General features: G+C 39.1%; 1 protein-coding gene across 1 annotated transcript in view; it reads left to right on the plus strand.

The window, feature by feature from the left end:
- Window positions 1-18,197, plus strand: part of OSTF1 (osteoclast stimulating factor 1) — a 38,227-nt gene that overhangs the window by 15,298 nt on the left and 4,732 nt on the right. Inside the window, exons 2-8 of the mRNA XM_070742691.1 lie at window positions 3,404-3,450; window positions 8,672-8,722; window positions 8,829-8,892; window positions 12,020-12,073; window positions 16,540-16,647; window positions 17,547-17,596; window positions 17,720-17,798. Coding sequence (XP_070598792.1) covers window positions 3,404-3,450; window positions 8,672-8,722; window positions 8,829-8,892; window positions 12,020-12,073; window positions 16,540-16,647; window positions 17,547-17,596; window positions 17,720-17,798 — 453 coding nt within the window. The remainder of the gene's footprint in view (window positions 1-3,403; window positions 3,451-8,671; window positions 8,723-8,828; window positions 8,893-12,019; window positions 12,074-16,539; window positions 16,648-17,546; window positions 17,597-17,719; window positions 17,799-18,197) is intronic.

Consider the following 18,197-nt stretch of genomic DNA (forward strand, 5'->3'; position numbering starts at 1 on the left):
GCTCTTGTGTTCAAGAACAATCGCCTATTATTCAGAAAGCTTTACTGTTTAGTTGGAAGCAGTCAGCATAAAATTCTTCCACCAAAATATTCTCAGATCATTTTAAAGGGCTATTTCTCCTTATACTTTAATTAAAATATTTTAATTTTGATTCAAAAATAATTGATTTAGTTTTGCCTGAAATTGTTTGAGAGAACTTAAAAACTGATTTTTGAGGAGTAGAGGCTAATTGCAATTATCCCATCTTGCCTGGTGATTTCCAAATGCTGGGGTTTTTTAAAATTTTTGTTTATGAACTTTGTGCAGGATTTAATGTTTTTAAAGCAAGCTATATAGAAATGGATTGAAAATTCGTTTAACCACTTTTTGCCTGGACATGCTCTTTTAAGAAATCTGAACTGCAGCAAAATCCCAAAGAAAACAGTGTACATCATTTGTGGTTCCTTTTGACATAAGCAGAAGAAAACACAGAAATAATTGGAGTGTAATTTTCTCTCTCATCAGTTTTCTGTGTTGATGAAAGGAGTGAAAATAATAGCACACTTTACAGATTAACACTTGATCACACTTATACTAGTATTTCAAAATATTTACTCCGGATAATAGGGCAATGGTGGTGATCCTATGGCACGCATGCCACAGGTGACACGCGGAGCCATATTGGAGGGTACGCAAGGCGTTGCCCTATGTCAGATCTGCTGATTTTCAGGCTTGGGAAAGGCCATTTCGCCCTCTAGAGCAGTGTTTTTCAACCAGTGTGCCGTGGCACACTAGTGTGCCGCGAGACATGGTCAGGTGTGCCGCGAAGCTCAGAAAGAGAGAGAAAGAGAGAGAGAGAGAAAGAAAGAGAGAGAGAGAAAGAAAGAAAGAGAGAGAAAGAGAGACAGAGACAGAGAAAGAGAGAGAGAAAGAAAGCAAGAGAGAGAGAGAAAGCAAGAGAGAAAGAGAGAGAAAAAAGTAAGTAAGAGAAAGAGAGGCAGGAAAGGAGGGAGAGATAGAAAGATAGCAAAAAAGAGAGGAAGAAAGGAAGAGAGAAAGAAAGAGGGATGGACAGAGAGGGGAAGGAAGGAAGACAGAGAAAGAGGGAGAGAAATAGACTGAAAGGGAGGAAGAGAGAGAGAGATAATTTTTTTTGTCCAAACTTTTTTAGCCCCCTCATTCCCCCCGCTCAATGTGCCCCATGATTTTGTATACGTAAAAATGTGCCGCAGCTCAAAAAAGGTTGAAAATCACTGCTCTAGAGGCTTCAGGGAAGCTTCTCTGAAGCCCCGGAGTGCAAAAAACCCCATCCAATGGGCAAAACAGAAGTTCAGAAAACAGATTTCTAGTTTGCCTCTTGTGCTGTTTTTCACATTGCAGGGGTTCAGGAAGCTTCCTGGAAAGCCTTCGGAGTGCAAAAAACAGCACAACGGGCAAACCGGAAGTCCATTTTTCTAAACTTCCTGTTTGCCCATTGGGCTGTTTTTTTCACCATCCAGGCTTCAGAGAGGCATATGTGCACATGTGTGGGGTTGTGCACATGTGCATGTGCAGTGTGGGGGTGCCACATGCATGGGGGAAGGAAATGGGTGGCATGCACTATGCACGCACACACTCTTTTGGCACATGAACTAAAAAAGGTTCACCATCACTATAATAGGGGCTTCCTTGGTCTGATGTTGCATGGTGCGTCTTGATGGCTTATTATCTATACCATTTGTAAATCTCCGCTGTTTGTATGAATGGAGCAAAACAAATGTTGAGATTTATAATAGTCCCATCTAGTTTGTCTCTAAGTCCCACCAAAATCAATAAAACCTTTTTTTTTTGCTCTTTTAAATAAAAGAGCAAAATATTTTACTATGGGAATAACTAAGAGTAAAACCTAATAGTTAGATGTTGTACCATCTCAACTGGGTAGAATAGCCCAAACAGATTGCTGCCATCTTTTTGTGATTTGAGTAGATTAGTACCCCATCCAGTACAAATTAGTTATAATTAGAAGCTAAAGCAATTGGGGCAGTTATATTTGTCATAGATTTATCCAGGAATTCAGATAGAGGAAATAAAATGTCCCAAGGAAAGAAAATGCATGTATTTGTCATATTGCTATATATATTTTTAAAATCAAATGTTATTGCTGTCCAAAATAATCTCAATTATTTTTTTTTGAAATAGCACAATTCGAAAAAAGCAATTTTTTTTCTAATTTCACAACCATATATGACAAATGAGATTTCACAACCATATGTATAACAAATGAGAAAATCATAGCCTTGATAATATTTACTCTGTATAATCTCAAATAAACTAATCCACAATAAGCCAATTATTGAATTTTTAATCAAAATACCATTAAAAATGAAACTAAACAGCAAAATGTTTTATGTTGTAATTTTCACAATGGATTTATCCATGGTAATCTAAACTTATATATTTTTCATGGTATTGAGGGTCAGCTTAACTGCAGATGGGCTTATAAACATCCATCAATTGGGATATATGGATTTTTAAAAGAGTATTACAGTGTGTGTGTGTGTGTGTATGTATGTATGTTTTCGTAGATTTTCAAGGTACAGGTATGAAGCTCTTGACATATTTGGGGTTTTTCCCAAAATGTTAAAGGGTTAAATAAGGTTCAGGAGAGAAGTGTTTTCAATAGGAAAGTGAACACAGGAACAAGGGGGCACAATCTGAAGTTAGTTGGGGGAAAGATCAGAACCAATATGAGAAAATATTATTTGATTGAAAGAGTAGTAGATGCTTGGAACAAACTTCCAGCATACGTGGTCGGTAAACCCATAGTAACTGAATTTAAATATGCCTGGGATAAACATATATCCATCCTAAGATAAACTACAAGAAATAGTATAAGGGCAGACTAGATGGACCATGAGGTCTTTTTCTGCTGTCAATCTTCTATGTTTCTATGTCTTAAATAGGTCCTTAATACATTATAACTGTTGCTTCCTGGAGATTCTTAAGTTGGTGGATAAGATGGCCAGTACATCCCTGTGGTCAGTGTTGACTTGTAGATTTTCTCTCTGTTTTTAAGGGCTATCCAAAATCAGTTGTCAACTATAAATGCCCTTAATAATATACCATACTGAATAATAATAGAATTCCTGCAGTTAAACTGGTGTTGTTATTTGCTATATACTCCAAATGCTATGTTTCTAGTCCACAGAGATTCACACTGCCACACTTTATTAGCAAATTGATGAGCATTAGCACAATTTTCTGTGTTTTCCCCTCTAGGGACTAGAAAAAATGAAAGTCATGTAAGCTTTCATGCAGCTTAATACTAGTACAAGGAAAAAGGAAGAAAATAAACTTTTTTTAAAAAAGAAATCCACACTCTTTAACTTCAACTCTGTCAAAGAGAAATATTTCTCATTAATACTTATTTCTTTCTGTATTTTAGGGCAGGTGAAAGTTTTTCGAGCCCTATATACATTTGAACCGAGAACAGTAAGTATATTTCTACTTTTTAAAGATCCAAAAAAGGAACATTTGAATATTAAGGTTTAATAACTAATAATAATAAATATTAATATTAATTAATATTGAATAGACTTGGTACAGTCTATTTGTTTTCGGTATAAGATTTTTTATTTTTTCTCCACCATAAAGTAAAACAATGTATAGTTATAAACACAACAACAATGCTTAAAATCAATCATATACAAACTTTTATTTTCTCATTACTCCCTCAATGGAGGCTCTTAGCTTTTACCCCATGTAAAATTTTCTGTTAATTTTATACAATATTAGCAATTCTTAAAAATCTAAATTAAAATTTTTCACTCACTGTCTTACTACAAAAGGTTACAACAATGTAAAGAATAATAAAATCTCTTTTCCCTAAATTTTAATCTTATATCATATAGCTAATTAAAAATTCTCTTTCTATATATGTACAGTCTATTTTTTGTGAACATGAAACTCAGAAAGGAGTATACATATTTCCCCCGTGGAGATGAAATATCATTCCATTTTTATTTTTTACATTAAAATTGCTTGTTCATCATTCATATTTACCAAGAACTTTGTCACATGCCTTGCAGATTGTACTTTGGCTTCCAAATAAAATTGTGTAGTTTAAAGTGGACAGCTCAGCCTTTTCATTGCTAAATCATATTCTGGTATGAGGTTCAGACCTTGATTGTGCAAATCCCACCAACTGATCCAGTCATTCCTGAGCAAACAGTTCAAAACGGCTGAGAGAAGTATAACAGGAAGTGGCTCATGATTGCAAGTGGCTTTTGTCACCACTAAGAATTAAGAAGAAATTCTTTTTAAACAATGTCTCTGTCCACCTCCTCCCTCTGCATTTATTTTCTGACTTTATACAACGTGCTTTCCTCTGTTATTTTAAATTGTAACCTCGCTGAAATTTGGCAATGGTGAATAGTATGCTAACATTTTAAATCGAACAATTTCTGTAACCTTGCATAAATCACCAAGCTGCTGTCGTGTTGAGTTGCATCATGCCTGGCATCTTGTTTTTCCCAATGTTGTCTTTCCTCTGTCATTGAGCTTAACCCGTGACATTTTGAAATCTGGAATTTAGAGGATTACAAAAAAAATCTAAGCTTCATCGCTCATTTTTGATGCATCTTAGAGACACCAGAAATCTTGTTTGCTCCGATCGATTATATAAAACTATTGGGATGAAAGATTCAATTCTTGCTTGCAAGATGATATGACCTTTTATTGGACTGTCTTGTGCACATTTTCTGAGCCTCTGTGGTGCCTTGAGTAAATTGTAGAAGTAATATTCTCTTACCGTGTTTCCCCCAAAATAAGACCCTGTCTTATACTTTTTAAAATCCTGAAATAAGTGCTTGCATTGGGCTTATTATTGTTCGTGCAGCTTCTGTTCCCCTCCGTGTGCACATGTCCCAGCGTGTTTTTGCTTCTGTGCATGCGCAGAAAGCAAAATCTTGGCGTGATTGGACGATTTTGGATGATTTTGGGGGACAATTTTTGTGCACGCAGGAGAATAGAGGCTGCATATACAGCTCAATGTTCGCTACCAGTGTGCCATACTCATCCATACCATTCCCTTGATAAATTGATTCCACTGTCAGGAAATTTCTCCTTGATTCTAAATTGGATCTCTCCTTGATCAACTTCCATCCATTAATTCTTGTCCTGCCTTCAGAAGCTTTGGAGAATTGGTTGACCCCTCTTTTCTCTGACAACTCCTCAAATATTGGAAGACTGCTAGCATGTCATCCCTACTCCTTTGTTAGATTAGGCCCAGCCAGTTGCCCAAATGTTCCTTGTATGCTTTTACTCCAGTCCCTTAATAATCCTTGTTGTTCTTCTCTGCACTCTTTCTAAAGTTTCAACATCTTTTTTGTCTTGCAATGACCAAAACTGGATGGAATATTCCAAGTATGGTCCTACCAGTGTGGCATAAAGTGGTACTAGCATTTTACATTACCTTCTTGCTCTTAGCAAAATCTGCATCATCAATATTCATTCTCGTACTTGGTTCCAGTTTCAGCCCAATGACATAGCCATTTTTCAGCATCACTAGAATAAATCAATAAAAACAAGGAGCATTTGATATTTCAGTTTGATTCAAGTGCAGTTTTACTTTTCTGTTGTGCTGTATTTTCCCATCAATTATCAGTAGATGGCAGCAGGAGACAACAGAATTCTCATTTTGTTGCTATATCCCAAATGGAAGGACTGTAATTACAATATGAATGCAGTATATATTTTGCCTCAATATGTGGGATATGTGAGCATGTGAAAATATGGGATTGGATCGGGTACATAGGCTTTGTGTGGGTGTGCATATTTGGAATCAAAGGCGAAGAGGTTTTTACAATTATTTTGTATTTTTATTGTACATTGCTATGAGTTCATGTAAAATGAACTTTAAAAAATAATATAAAATATCACCCTGGATTTAATGAAACAAAGAACTAGGAGCAGGGGTGGGCAGCAGGCAGGACGGGGTGGAACAAAGTTCCACCGGTGGAAATGAAGCTGTGTGCCCAGCTCCAGATGACTATCCCCCCCTCCCATCCTCCTCCTCTTCCTCGGAAAGCGGCAAGGAGACCAGCACCGGCAGGAGTTGCAGGGGGACCTTTTCCTCCCACCTCTTTTCTCAACAGCTGATCAGCACCCATTCACTTAGCTACCCAGCCTGAGGCAGGGGGCGACTCAGGAAGGAGAGCACACGAAACGCATAGCCAATTGTCACCCCAGAGAGCGACACTGGTGACGTTGTAAATTGAGGACTTAACAGTTCACTTCAACTATGATGATCGTTCAAGCCACTCCCACCTGGTCACATGGCCGGCAAGGCACTCCTACCCAGTCACATGACCATCAAGCTACACCCACAAAATAAGCCACACCCACAGTGTGGCAGTAAAAATTTTGGCTGCCCATTACTGACTAGGAGTGGTGTTCTAGCAGTACACCGTTCCCTCGATTTTCGCGGGGGATGCGTTCCGAGACCGCCTGCAAAAGTTGAATTTCCGCGAAGTAGAGATACGGAAGTAAATACACCATTTTTGGCTATGAACAGTATCACAAGCCATCTCTTAACACTTTAAACCCCTAAATTACCATTTCCCATTCCCTTAAAAACCATTTACTCACCATTATTACTGGTACTTACCATTGAATAAGACACTTAGTGGTCCTGATATTTATAAACATAATTATTTATTAACAATAATTATTTTTTTTGTTATTCATTTGCAAAAATTATTAGTTTGGCGATGACATATGACATCATCGGGTGGGAAAACCACGAAGTATTTTTTAATTAATATTTTTTGAAAAACCATGGTATAGACTATTCGCGAAGTTCGAACCCGTGAAAATCGAGGGAACACTGTATTCCAATTTCCAAGGGACTGCCTCAAAAAAGAGGGGGATCAACCTGTTCTTCAAAGCATCTGAAGGCAAGAGAAGATGGATGGAAACTGATCAAGGAGAGAATCAACCTAAAAATAAGGGAAAAAAATTCAAACAATAAAATCAATTAATCAGTGGAATGTTTTTTTTTTTCCAAAAGTTGTAGGTTCTCCTCAGTGGTGACCTGTTTTTAGAACCAGTAGCACCGGTGGTGGGACGTTCTGTCCACCTCTCTCCAGGATGCTCTGCCCACCCACCCAGGGCACTTATGCGCAGAAACGTATGCACATGCACAAAAGCATTGCACAAAAGCATGTGCACAAACCAATGGCAAAATTATTTACAACCCATCACTGATGCTCCATCACTGGAAGTTTTTAAGAAGAGATTGGACAACCACTTGTCTGAAATGGTATAGGACTGAAGTGGTGAACCTATGGCACATGTGCCACAGGTGGCATTCGCAGCCATATTGGAGGACACATAAGACTTTGTTATGTTTCAGCTCCACAGTGCATGCACGCACCGGGTAGCTGACTTTTGGCCTTGGGAAAGACAGTTCGTCCTCTGGACGCTTCAGGGAATCTTCCCCGAAACCCCGGAGGCAAAATAATCCCTAGTGGAAAAAGCGGAAGTTTGGGAAAAAGTACTTCCAGTTTGCCATTGTACTATTTTTTGCACTCCGGAGGGTTCAGAGAAGGTTGGACTAGAAGGCTTCCAACTCTTATTATGTAATTTGATCAAATCTGTCTTCTAACTAGAAGGACAAGTGAATTTTGTCGCATGAATCCCAGCGACCAGTTAGGTCCCACACAGTTGGCCTTTTCCGGGTCCCGTTGACTAAACAATGCCGTCTGGCGGGACGCAGGGGAAGAGCCTTCTCTGTGGTGTCCCCGACCCTCTGGAACCAACTCCCCCAGAGATCAGAGTTGCCCCCACCCTCCTTGCCTTTTGCAAGCTCCTTAAAACCCACCTCTGTCGTCAGGCATGGGGGAATTGAGATATTCCCTTCCCCTTAGGCTTATAAAATTTATGCTTGGTATGTCTGTATGTATGATTGGTTTCTTAGAAACATAGAAACATAGAAGACTGATGGCAGAAAAAGACCTCATGGTCCATCTAGTCTGCCCTTATACTATTTCCTGTATTTTTATCTTAGGATGGATATCTGTTTATCCCAGGCATGTTTAAATTCAGTTACTGTGGATTTACCAACCACGTCTGCTTGAAGTTTGTTCTTAAATTAGGGGTTTTTAATTTAACTTAAACTTAAATATTAGATTTGTTTATATTGTCTTATTATTGTTGTTAGCCGCCCCGAGTCTACGGAGAGGGGCGGCATACAAATCTAAATCAATCAATCAATCAATCCTTTTAGACAGGACTTGTGCCCAACAATTGGGTGGGGTTTTTTCCTCTTCCCCCTCATAATAACTTTTCAGTATTTTATTTGCTGGCTTGTCCCCATCCTCCCCCCACTCCCTCCAATATAATTTAGTTCTATTTAGTTTTTCAGTGAAAATCCTGCTGATAACGAACTGAGAGGAATCTGAAGCCCGTTTGCACAATTTCTTTCCAGGAAAAATCCCAAAGAGGACGTTCTGGCCAGGAGATGGATTGAAGGGATATTGTCCTCTGAAAGAACAGGGCTAAACCATACAAGCCACCGAATCTCTTAACTGTGCTTACTATGATGCACAATTGCAATTTTTGATTTGGGATGCAAGGATTGGAGTTGTTCTGGGGAAAAAGTGATGTAGTTTAAGTCGATTCTTTAACTAATGCAATGTGTTTATTGCTCCAGCCAGATGAACTGTATTTTGAAGAAGGAGACATTATCTACATTTCTGATATGGTGAGTTGATAAACAAAGACCCTAAACCACTCTTTCCTTAAGAGAATAAAATGAGCATTGAACTCCTAGTTGCCTTTTTAGGCACTGATTTCTCTTTTTCTTCCAGAGTGACACAAATTGGTGGAAAGGGACCTGCAAAGGAAGAACTGGACTGATCCCCAGCAACTATGGTAATTTTGCAAATTGTGTTCCGAGAGATAATTGTGAAGCAAAATAAAAATAATGATAGTTCGAAAGCACCTAAAAAATGCAAGTAGAAAAATAGGGACCACCTTTGGTGGGAAGGTAATAGCATTCTGTGTGTCTTTGGCATTTAGTCATGCCAGCCATATGACCATAGAGACGTCTTTGGAAAGTGCTGGCTCTTTGGCCTTGTAATGGAGATTAGCACTGACCCCTAGAGTCAGGAACAACTAGCACATATGTGCGAGGGGAACCTTTATCTTTTTAACACCATCAAACAACAACACCTGCTTATCCCAGGTCCTTAGAAAGGACCCAGTAGGTGAATACAAGTGCCAAATTCAGTCTAAACATCTGGCTAACTATCCGACCAACCGTAAGAATAATAATGTGCTTTTCAGGTGCATCTGTGAGTAGAATTAAAACTGGGATACTGAAAAACAAGATACATTAGGAACGTTATATTCTGTTGGCCAGGTTTCTTGGTCCTTGCCTTGCTTAGTTTCCCCTTGAATTTAGATTACTGAACTTTTATCTTTAGAAAATTTGTTTTCTAATTGTATTAACCATTTTATCATAACACCTTTGACATTATTGAAATCCCTGGTATAATTTCGAAGTCTTATTAAGGATGTCTTGTGCAATATTAAAAGACCAGAAAGGGGAGCTGTTGAAAAGTTAAACATCGAGACATTTTGTTTTGAGATTACCAGTCCGGGATGACTTTGTATATATATTTAAATTCTGAACAAGTTAACAGTGATTGTCAAAAGAAGCCTGGTAGACTATAGCTCTGAATGAGAATGTCTGAGAAATGAAGTGCCTGGACTGTTCACATTGAATCCTTTGCCCAGGATCCAAATGTTAGATGGTGAATTCTGCTTATGCCACAAAGCTACTCATATTTCTCTTATCCTCAGCCGCTACAAGCCATCTCCTAGATTCAGAAGATGTTCAGAAACAAATTATTATGGACAAATTATAAAGAGCTGCTTCAAGAATGACTCTATTGCGTCATTCACCATATCCAAGCTCTCTTTGTTGATTTGACTCTTGAAACTGTCAAAGCTAAATAAATTTGAGTAAAGGATATAGCTGCTGATATGCTCCTTAACTCATACAAGCATCAAATTATAATATGATATTGTTTCTTGCTAGAAATGGTCAGAGAATTGTTACTTGAAATGCTTTAACCTTCAAAAATCAAACTGCTCTTAATTTTAGGAACCTAGAAAGTAAAGCCTATTATTACAAGCACTCTAGATCTTGAAAGTTTTCTGTGTGGCAATCCTTTAGGTCAGGGATAGGCAAAGTTGGCTCTTCTATGACTTGTGGACTTCAACTCCCAGAATTCCTGAGCTGTTCATGCTAAGTCAGGAATTCTGGGAGTTGAAGTCCCCACCTCATAGAAGAGCCGACTTTGCCTATGCCTGCTTTAGGTTAACTGAAAACTGCTGTAACATCTCCACTTCAGTTGTCTTATTTCAAAAGCTAAACATACACACTAGTATCAGTCTCACCTCACAAAACTCAGGTTTTTAACCCTGGAATCGTTTGTATGGTCTATCTTGGCCCTTCTGGTTTCTATATATATATTTATTGAAATATGTATGCAGTGCTCATTTGTGTTCTGACCAGGGCAAACTATGTGAAAGAAGTTATTTCCTTTGATTTGGAAATTCTGATTGATGTAATCTGAACATGCATTTGCCATCTAAGCAGTTACATTGCCCTGCTGACTCATATTCAGTTTGAACTGAGCTCCTGTTTCAATTTTTTTAAATGACCAATCATTATAAAATCAGTGTCCCGTAGCTTATGCTTATGCACTTATATGAAGAATTTAGCATTGGTGCCTTGTTTAAATTCAAAATCATTTTCCAGCCCATTTCTCTAATCCATCTTGAAAATTTTGGATGTCTTCTGTAATATCAGATGTTCTACTCAGTTTTGTGTCATATTCAAATTTGGCAAGAAATGGGACGACGAGAAAGCCTTCTGCATTTTGTAATGTTCTTGTCTGGTATCAGAAAAATATGTATTTTTCTATATTGCTACAAAAGGGCAGAGTGTGTAAAACATCATATCAATCCATCCCTGATGATCTCTAGCGGGCCCGGGACAGGGGTTTATCCTCTGTCCTGGTGCTTCTTGACCTCTCAGCGGCTTTCGATACTATCGACCATGGTATCCTTCTGCGCCGGCTGGAGGGGTTGGGAGTGGGAGGCAGTGTTCTTCAGTGGTTCTCCTCCTACCTCTCCAGTCGGTCGCAGTCGGTGTTAGTGGGGGGTCAGAGGTCGACCTCAAGGTGACTCCCTTGTGGGGTGCCTCAGGGTTTGGTCCTCTCCCCCCTGCTATTCAATATCTACATGAAACCGCTGGGTGAGATCATACAAATCTAATAAATAAATAAAAATAAAAATAAGATAAGCCCTAAATGAGGCTCCACAAATTCCCTATATTGTTTCCCAGATGCAGTGTGAAGGTGACAAAAAGGGAAAATTCTCAAATGATAAAAGATAAAGAGTTTATATTATACCGTGAATTTAAACTAAATGTGAATTAAATCAAATCAAATTTAATATTTGCCCCAGCTTTATTCATTTTCTTTTTTTAGAATGAGGGAATGCCATTCCTGGCACAACACCCAAAAACTGTAAGGCTGGCTAACAATTTGAACTATATCCCTAAATATTTAGAGAGGACATGTGTATGTATGTGGGTTCACCTTTTTAATTTTTCATAGTAAATTGTGCGTTCTTAGATAAATCTGTAAACTACAGACCAGCATTTTCTGAATGCTCTAAACATGTTACTATGTACCCAAGGTTCTGGGTTGCACCTTCCCAGGTTTTTCAATATTAGAGAAGCTTTGGATGTGCAGCTCCACTGCTGGTATAGTTCATTTTTCCTCTCCTTGAAATGAATAGTTTTTTGCTTACAAGAAACTCCATTAAAGATATACAAAGTCAGTGGAGCTTTGGGGCATAATTTTAGAAGTTTCAAGTTTATTGATGGACTTTTAATATATTAGTGCTATTGTCTTCAGCCCATTAAGAGACAAATTAATACAACTGGCTACATTGGCATAATTTTTTTTCCCTTTTGTTTTAGTGGCTGAACAAGCAGAATCCATTGACAATCCATTACACGAAGCTGCCAAGAGAGGTAAGTGTAGGGTCAATATTGATGAAGGACTCCACCTGATTTCTGGGCCGAAACAGATCAATTTGTTGGGGTTTGTTAAATTCTGCTGATGAGCTTCCTTTCAACAACATCAGTTTTTGTTTCTTTCCTCTCTATCTGCTTTAGAGGGCGAATGAGATGAAACAAATGTGTGCATTATTTCCCCTATAACAACTTAAGCCAGTGAGGGCGAACATTTTTTTCCTCAGGTGCTGAAAGAGCGTGAATGCGTGCTATTGTGTATGCCCACAACCATAATTCAATTCCTGTGGAGGGTGAAAACAGCTTCCTCGACCCCTCTGAAGGCCACAAATGGCCTGTTTCCCAACTTCTGGTGGGCCCAGTAGGCTTGTGTTTCACCCTCCCCAGGCTCCAAATTCTTTCCTAGAGCCAAGTGAGGGTAAAAACACTCCCCCATTCCCCCAGAGGCTTTTTGGAAGCCAAAAACGCCCTCCCAGAGCCTCTGTGGGAGCCAAAAATCAGCTGGCCGGCACACACATGCACCTTGTAGCTAAGCTATGGCAATAGCTCGCATGTCAGCAGATATGGCTCTGTGTGCCATCTATGGCATCCATGCCATAGGTTTGCCATCACTGATTTAAGCTGTAATGATGGTGGGCTTGTCAACCAGAAGATTGGCAGCTCAAGACCCAAGTACTACTTGATGGGGTGAGCTCTCATTCCTGCCCCAGGAACTGCAAAGCCTATCAGTTCAAAAGCATTCAAATGCAAGTAGATTAAATAGGTAGCACTCTAGCGAGAAGGTAACGGCGTCTGTGCCAGCCACATGACCATGGAAGCATCTTCAGACAACTCTAGCTCCCTCAACTAGGAAATAGAGATGAGCGACACCCCTAGAGTTGGACACAACTGGGCAGGAGAAACCTTTGCCTTTATGGCAGATAAGCAATAGTGGATAGTATGAGAAAAAGAAGTGTTTGATGTGGGAAGTGGGAGGGAGATTGGATTAGCTGGCCTACTTTAATCCTTTTCTGTGTTCAAAAGAAAAATGTGCAATCTTTTTTCTCACCCCTTTACTTATTTCTGTATTTGGGGGCAGATAATTTGGCCCCACTGCTTATGATGCACCTTTGTACAATCTGATGCTGTGCAGCTGTGTGGGACTATAACTTCTTTCATCAGCATCTGGAAATGTGTCCAGGATTGGAGACATGTGTCTAAATGATCAAAAAAGCAGTGTCATGGATCACAATTCATATTCCACCCCTCTTTTACATACGCATGACATCATGATGTACTTACAAAAGAGGTGGTACTTGTGTTGCAGTAGCACAATTGAGCTTTGTGTTGGTTGGTACTGTGTTTCCCCCCAAATAAGACCCTGTCTTATATTTTTTAAATCCTGAAATAAGTGCTTAGCTTTCTTGCCATGCATCCAAAAGCCCGATGGCTTATTATCATAGGATGTCTTGTTTTGGGGAAAACGGGGTGTATGTATCCATGCCAGGGATGTCTTTGGCCTACTATAGTCAAAAGTTAGGGGAATATATTCTGTAGCTTTATTTTACCCAATTAATTTTATTTTTCTGTTTTTATAAACATACTGATTGAAACAAGTACTATTTTGATATTAATGTACAGCGATACCTCTACCTAAGAACGCCTCTGCTTACAAACTTTTCAACATAAGAACCGGGTGTTCAAGATTTTTTTGCCTCTTCTCAAGAACCATTTTCTACTTACAAACCCAAGCCTCCGAAACTGTAACTGGAAAAGGCAGGGAGAAGCCTCTGTGGGGAATCTCTAGGAATCTCCTGGGAGGAAACAAGGCCAGAAAAGGCGGGGAGAAGCCTCCTTGGGGCCTCTCTAGGAATCTCCTGGGAGGAAACGGCCTCCACCCTCCCTGTGGTTTCCCCTGTCACACACATTATTTGCTTTTACATTGATTCCTATGGAAAAAATTGCTTCTTCTTACAAACTTTACTACTTAAGAACCTGATCATGGAACGAATTAAGTTTGTAAGTAGAGTTGCCACTGTATAGTATTAGGGGTGTGTTGCTTACTTTTTCCTACCGGTGTGCTGCATGTGCATTGCAACATTTTGCGGGCATGCGATCTTGCTACACTCACGCATGAGCATCCCAGTGCAATTTTGCTTCTGCGCATGCGCAGAAGGATGATTTTCCTTCTGCACATGCTCAGAGCGCTGAAAATCATGGAAATTTATTTTTAAAAGATGGAGGCATGCATGGACCGGCATAGACAGACTGGAGCTGTCGTGCCAGAATTTTGCAGCAGCGCACCGGACCGCACTGATGGTAACTCTCCACTGTATAGTATTGAATAATTCATTATTTTAACAAATTGATGCGGTAGCTGATATGATATAATCAAATTTGCCTTAATAGGGTTTTTTTTTAGCACGAGCACACACATATCTAATAAAAATAAACTACTGAAAGATAACAAGGGCTATATTAGGTATTGCATTTAAGATGCAATTAAAGTCTTATGAATTGAATTAATTTGAAAGTGCCAATGCATCAGTTTTATTTAGAACAAACTCTAAGACACTAATTTACAGATATATTTGTAGAGAGGTTGATTAATAATGTAATGCTTTGGAATATATTAGTTTCTTGCCTCAGTCAATTTCATCTGTTGAAAGATACAGAAGTTCTCTTGCCCTCAATGGCAACTTTATTTTGCCAAGTGATTCCATATTGAGAGGAATCTGAAATGGAAGACATATCAGAAATGCTACATTTTTCCCTGACGTACACTGTGATGTATCTAACCATGTATGTTTTAGTCACTGGCATCAATGAGGGAGAAAAACAGCTACCCTCGTTTTTTGCCCTGCTGAAATGTTGTAGAAGGTTATTATCTCTCCTTTGGACTTTTCTATTACCATTATTTCAAGCATATACAGTGATCCCTCTATTATCGCGAGGGTTCCGTTCCAAGACCCCTTGCGATAATCGATTTTTCGCGATGTAGGGTTGCGGAAGTAAAAACACCATCTGCGCATGCGCGCCCTTTTTTCTATGGCCGCACATGCGTAGATGGTGGAGTTTGCGTTCCCCGCCGCCCACGCAAAGGGGAAACCCCGATTCGGCTCCTCGTTGCTGCTGCGCTACCGAGCAGATCAGCTGCTGGGCGGCCGAAGGAACCTTCCCTGGGTCTTCCCCCTCTTGCTGGCGGGCGGGCGAGCGGCGGGCATCAGCGAGGAGCCGGGGTTTCCCCTTTGCGTGGGCGGCCAGGAAGACCCAGGTTGGGGGTTTGGGGGGTGCTGTGAAGCCCCCCAGGCCGGCTGCGACCTTTTAAAACAGCCGTGCCGCTTCCCAGCTGACTCCCGAAGCCAAACCCAGAAGTGGTTTTTTAAAAAATTAATATATTTTTAAAAATCGCGATATAGCGTTTCGCGAAGATCGAGATCGCGAAACTCGAGGGATCACTGTACTCTTGATTGGGGAAAAGGAATCCTCAATCTGAGTATTGCATTGGCAGTTCTGTATTAGCAAAAACTTGAGAAGAGAAGGATTTAGGGGTAGTGATTTCTGACAGTCTCAAAATGGGTGAGCAGTGTGGTTGGGCGGTAGGAAAAGCAAGTAGGATGCTTGGCTGCATAGCTAGAGGTATAACAAGCAGGAGGAGGGAGATTGTGATCCCCTTATATAGAGCGCTGGTGAGACCACATTTGCAATACTGTGTTCAGTTCTGGAGACCTCACCTACAAAAAGATATTGACAAAATTGAATGGGTCCAAAGACGGGCTACAAGAATGGTGGAAGGTCTTAAGCATAAAACGTATCAGGAAAGACTTAATGAACTCAGTCTGTATAGTCTGGAGGACAGAAGGAAATGGGGGGACATGATCGAAACATTTAAATATATTAAAGGGTTAAATAAGGTTCAGGAGGGAAGTGTTTTTAATAGGAATGTGAACACAAGAACAAGGGGACACAATCTGAAGTTAGTTGGGGGAAAGATCAAAAGCAACGTGAGAAAATATTATTTCACTGAAAGAGTAGTAGATCCTTGGAACAAACTTCCAGCAGACATGGTTGGTAAATCCACAGTAGCTGAATTTAAACATGCCTGGGATAAACATATATCTATTGTAAGATAAAATACAGGAAATAGTATAAGGGCAGACTAAATGGACCATGAGGTCTTTTTCTGCCGTCAGTCTTCTATGTTTCTATGATTATATGAACAATTCATATAATTACGTTAGATAAATCCTTTTGTTTTCTAGCATAAAACACATAATATTTTATTTATGTGATATACAGCATGGTCTCCTTTTATGAGGGAGGGGAGAAATTAGATTGCTATGTATGTATGTATGTATGTATGTATGTATGTATGTATGTATGTATGTATGTGTGTATGTATGTAAAGATGCGGTCTCCAACTGGTTTTTTGCAAGTTTCTGGATAAGTTATATTTAATATTTAATATGTATTTTCTTCTTTTTCAGGAAACTTGAGCTGGTTGAGAGAATGTTTGGATAACAAAGTTGGTGTCAATGGCTTAGATAAAGCTGGAAGCACAGCCTTGTATTGGGCATCTCATGGTGGACACAAAGGTAGAGAAATTGTTTTCAATTTCTGAGCCCAATTATTTGCAACATTAAAGCCAATCTTATCCTTCACTTGGCAAAACCAGTTTGCATCCATATTCTACTTGCATATGTATTTCCTTATCTCTTACACGGTTTTTCAAATTTATTACTCTATTCACTATAACATGCCATTTTCATTTTTATGCTTAGAATTTTCCTTACTAAATACCATAGAGAGAAAAGGAGGAGGAATGTAGAGAGAAAATGATTGAGAGAAAAGTGTGTGAGAGAGAGAGAGAGAGAGGAGGGGGGATAGGCCCAAGGTCACCCAGGTGGTTTTGTGCCTGAGATATGCCTAAAACTAGGGTAGATTTAATTCGGGAGGGTGGAAAGAGAACTGACCTTAAATAGAAAAAGAGGACATGTACATCTTTTATCAGAGACAAGATGTTTCAGAACAGAGTGAGCTTGCTAACAAAGGAGGAACTGATCAGAAATCATTCAAAGATGAAAATGTTTGTCATAGGTGGGAGAGAATGAGAGAGGGGAGGGAGAGGGGAGGAGGGAAAGAGAGAGAGAGAGATTTAATGTGAAATACATGCAGACATTTTGGGTGTCTTTTGACTGGATTGCAAAATTTAGAAAAATGAAAAATGTTCACATATTGGATTGGGAAGCACAATGTGAATTTCTTGCCTTTTTCTTTTAAAACATATATTATACTTTAATTAAATCAAAGGTTACTTTTCCTAGATGTTTCATTTATTGAGTTAGTGAGTCCAGTTATTATTGGAATCTTTTCCCGTTAATTTTCCCAAAATCTAAAAAATTAAAAAGTGGGTCTTTTTGCTGATTAATTCAAAGTCTTGGCTTTCCTAATTTCTCATGAAGTTTTCCATTTTTTTCTTCTTCATTTGGTGTAGACATCGTGGAAGTGTTATTGACACAGCCAAAAGTAGAACTAAACCAACAGGTAGGGAATGATACACGGAGTGGTTTTCAAGACTTGTTTTGCAGTAATGTAGCAGGTTGCAATGGAAATGATCGGAACTGTTCCATTCCCACCTTTAAGGTTACTTTTGTTCTCCTTTCACAGAATAAACTGGGAGACACAGCCCTGCATGCTGCTGCATGGAAAGGTTATGAAGATATCGTAGAAATTTTGCTAGGAAAAGGTACTGTGTTTTTCAACATACTCTCATTTTTGGGATAAGTGTCTCTGTTTACCAAGAAATTTGTGTTTTAAAATATCTAACTTTTGAACGGGTCCAAAGATGGGCTACAAGAATGGTGGAAGGTCTTAAGCATAAAACTTATCAGGAAAGACTTAATGAACTCAATCTGTATAGTCTGGAGGACAGAAGGAAAAGGGGGAACATGATCGAAACATTTAAATATGTTAAAGGGCTAAATAAGGTTCTGTAGGGAAGTGTTTTTAATAGGAAAAGTGAACACAAGAACAAGGGGACACAATCTGAAGTTAGTTGGGGGAAAGATCAAAAGCAACATGAGAAAATATTATTTTACTGAAAGAGTAGTCGATCCTTGGAACAAACTTCCAGCAGACATGGTAG

This window comes from Erythrolamprus reginae, chromosome 2 (assembly GCF_031021105.1).
Source record: "Erythrolamprus reginae isolate rEryReg1 chromosome 2, rEryReg1.hap1, whole genome shotgun sequence".
In the NCBI taxonomy this organism is placed as follows: Eukaryota; Metazoa; Chordata; class Lepidosauria; order Squamata; family Dipsadidae; genus Erythrolamprus; species Erythrolamprus reginae.